The sequence below is a fragment of the Carlito syrichta genome, unplaced genomic scaffold (genome assembly GCF_000164805.1).
Source record: "Carlito syrichta isolate Samal-C Ts95f unplaced genomic scaffold, Tarsius_syrichta-2.0.1 Scaffold315394, whole genome shotgun sequence".
Classification (NCBI taxonomy): domain Eukaryota; kingdom Metazoa; phylum Chordata; class Mammalia; order Primates; family Tarsiidae; genus Carlito; species Carlito syrichta.
Window position 1 is genome coordinate 176,770 of NW_007259490.1, and position 1,106 is coordinate 177,875.

The 1,106-nt window shown below is 41.3% G+C and overlaps 1 protein-coding gene across 1 annotated transcript in view; it reads left to right on the forward strand.

Moving 5' to 3' along the window:
• Positions 1-771, forward strand: part of LOC103275265 (HEAT repeat-containing protein 5A) — a 72,200-nt gene extending 71,429 nt beyond the window's left edge. Inside the window, exon 19 of the mRNA XM_008072670.2 lies at positions 547-771. Within this exon, the coding sequence (XP_008070861.2) occupies positions 547-771 (225 nt within the window). The remainder of the gene's footprint in view (positions 1-546) is intronic.
• The last annotated feature ends 335 nt before the right edge of the window (positions 772-1,106 follow it).

The following is a 1,106-nucleotide window of genomic DNA, read 5'->3' on the forward strand; positions in this document are numbered from 1 at the left end:
GGCAGCTCCCGGCCACCGCAGCCTCGACCTGCCAGGCTCCGGCGATCCTTCTGCCTCAGCCTTCCAAGTAGCCAGAATTACAGGCGTGCGCTACCATGCCCGACTGATTTTTTGATTTTATTGTAGAGATGAGGTCTTGCCAAGTTGCCCGGGCGGGTCTCGAACACGCGGGCTCAGGCAATCCACTCACCTCAGCCTCCCAAAGTGCTGGGTTTACAGGCTGAGCCACCGAGCCCGGCTTGTGGTTTCTATAGATTAAACAATGAACAATTTTTCAACAAACTAGATTTGATTTAAGCTGTTAGCTGAAGTATCAAATATTATTGGAATGATTAGTGATGAGTTGTAACTAAACATATCATTCTAAATTATATGATTGCCTCTGAGTTGGAAGTTCTCCATTTCTCTTTCCAAATTAGTAGTAGCAGACACATACTTTACTTTGCTGTTACTTTATAACTTGCTTCAACAAAAGAACAATTTAATGTATTTTGTGTTTCTTAATGCTACTGTAATATTTTTAATTGTTTTTCCTTGTCTTTACAGACCTGGGCATTACATTCTCTGTCCTTGATAATTGATTCTGCTGGTCCACTTTATTATATACATGTAGAACCCACCCTTTCTCTTATTATAATGTTGTTGTTAAATGTACCTCCTACTCATGCCGAAGTTCACCAAAGTCTTGGTCGCTGTTTGAATGCACTTATTACCACGTTAGGTCCAGAGTTACAAGGTATGTATAACTGCTTTTGTGATGTTTTATATTAAGATACACACATAGGCCAGGTGCAGTGGCTCACCTATATAATCCCAGCACTTTGGGAGGTCGAGGTGGGAAGATTGCATTAGCCCATGGGTTCAAGACCAGCCTGGGCAACTTAGCAAGACCTCATCTCTACAATAAATAAAAAAATTAGCCAGGCATGGTGCTTGTAGTTCCAGCTACTTGGAAGGCTGAGGTGGAAGGATCACCTGAGCACAACAGGTTGATGCTACAGTGACTGTGAGCGTGCCATTGCACTCCAGCCTGGTAATACAATTTGGTCTAGATTTATTGGCAACTTCTAATTTCACTTTTTTTTTTTTTTTTTTTTTTTTTTTTT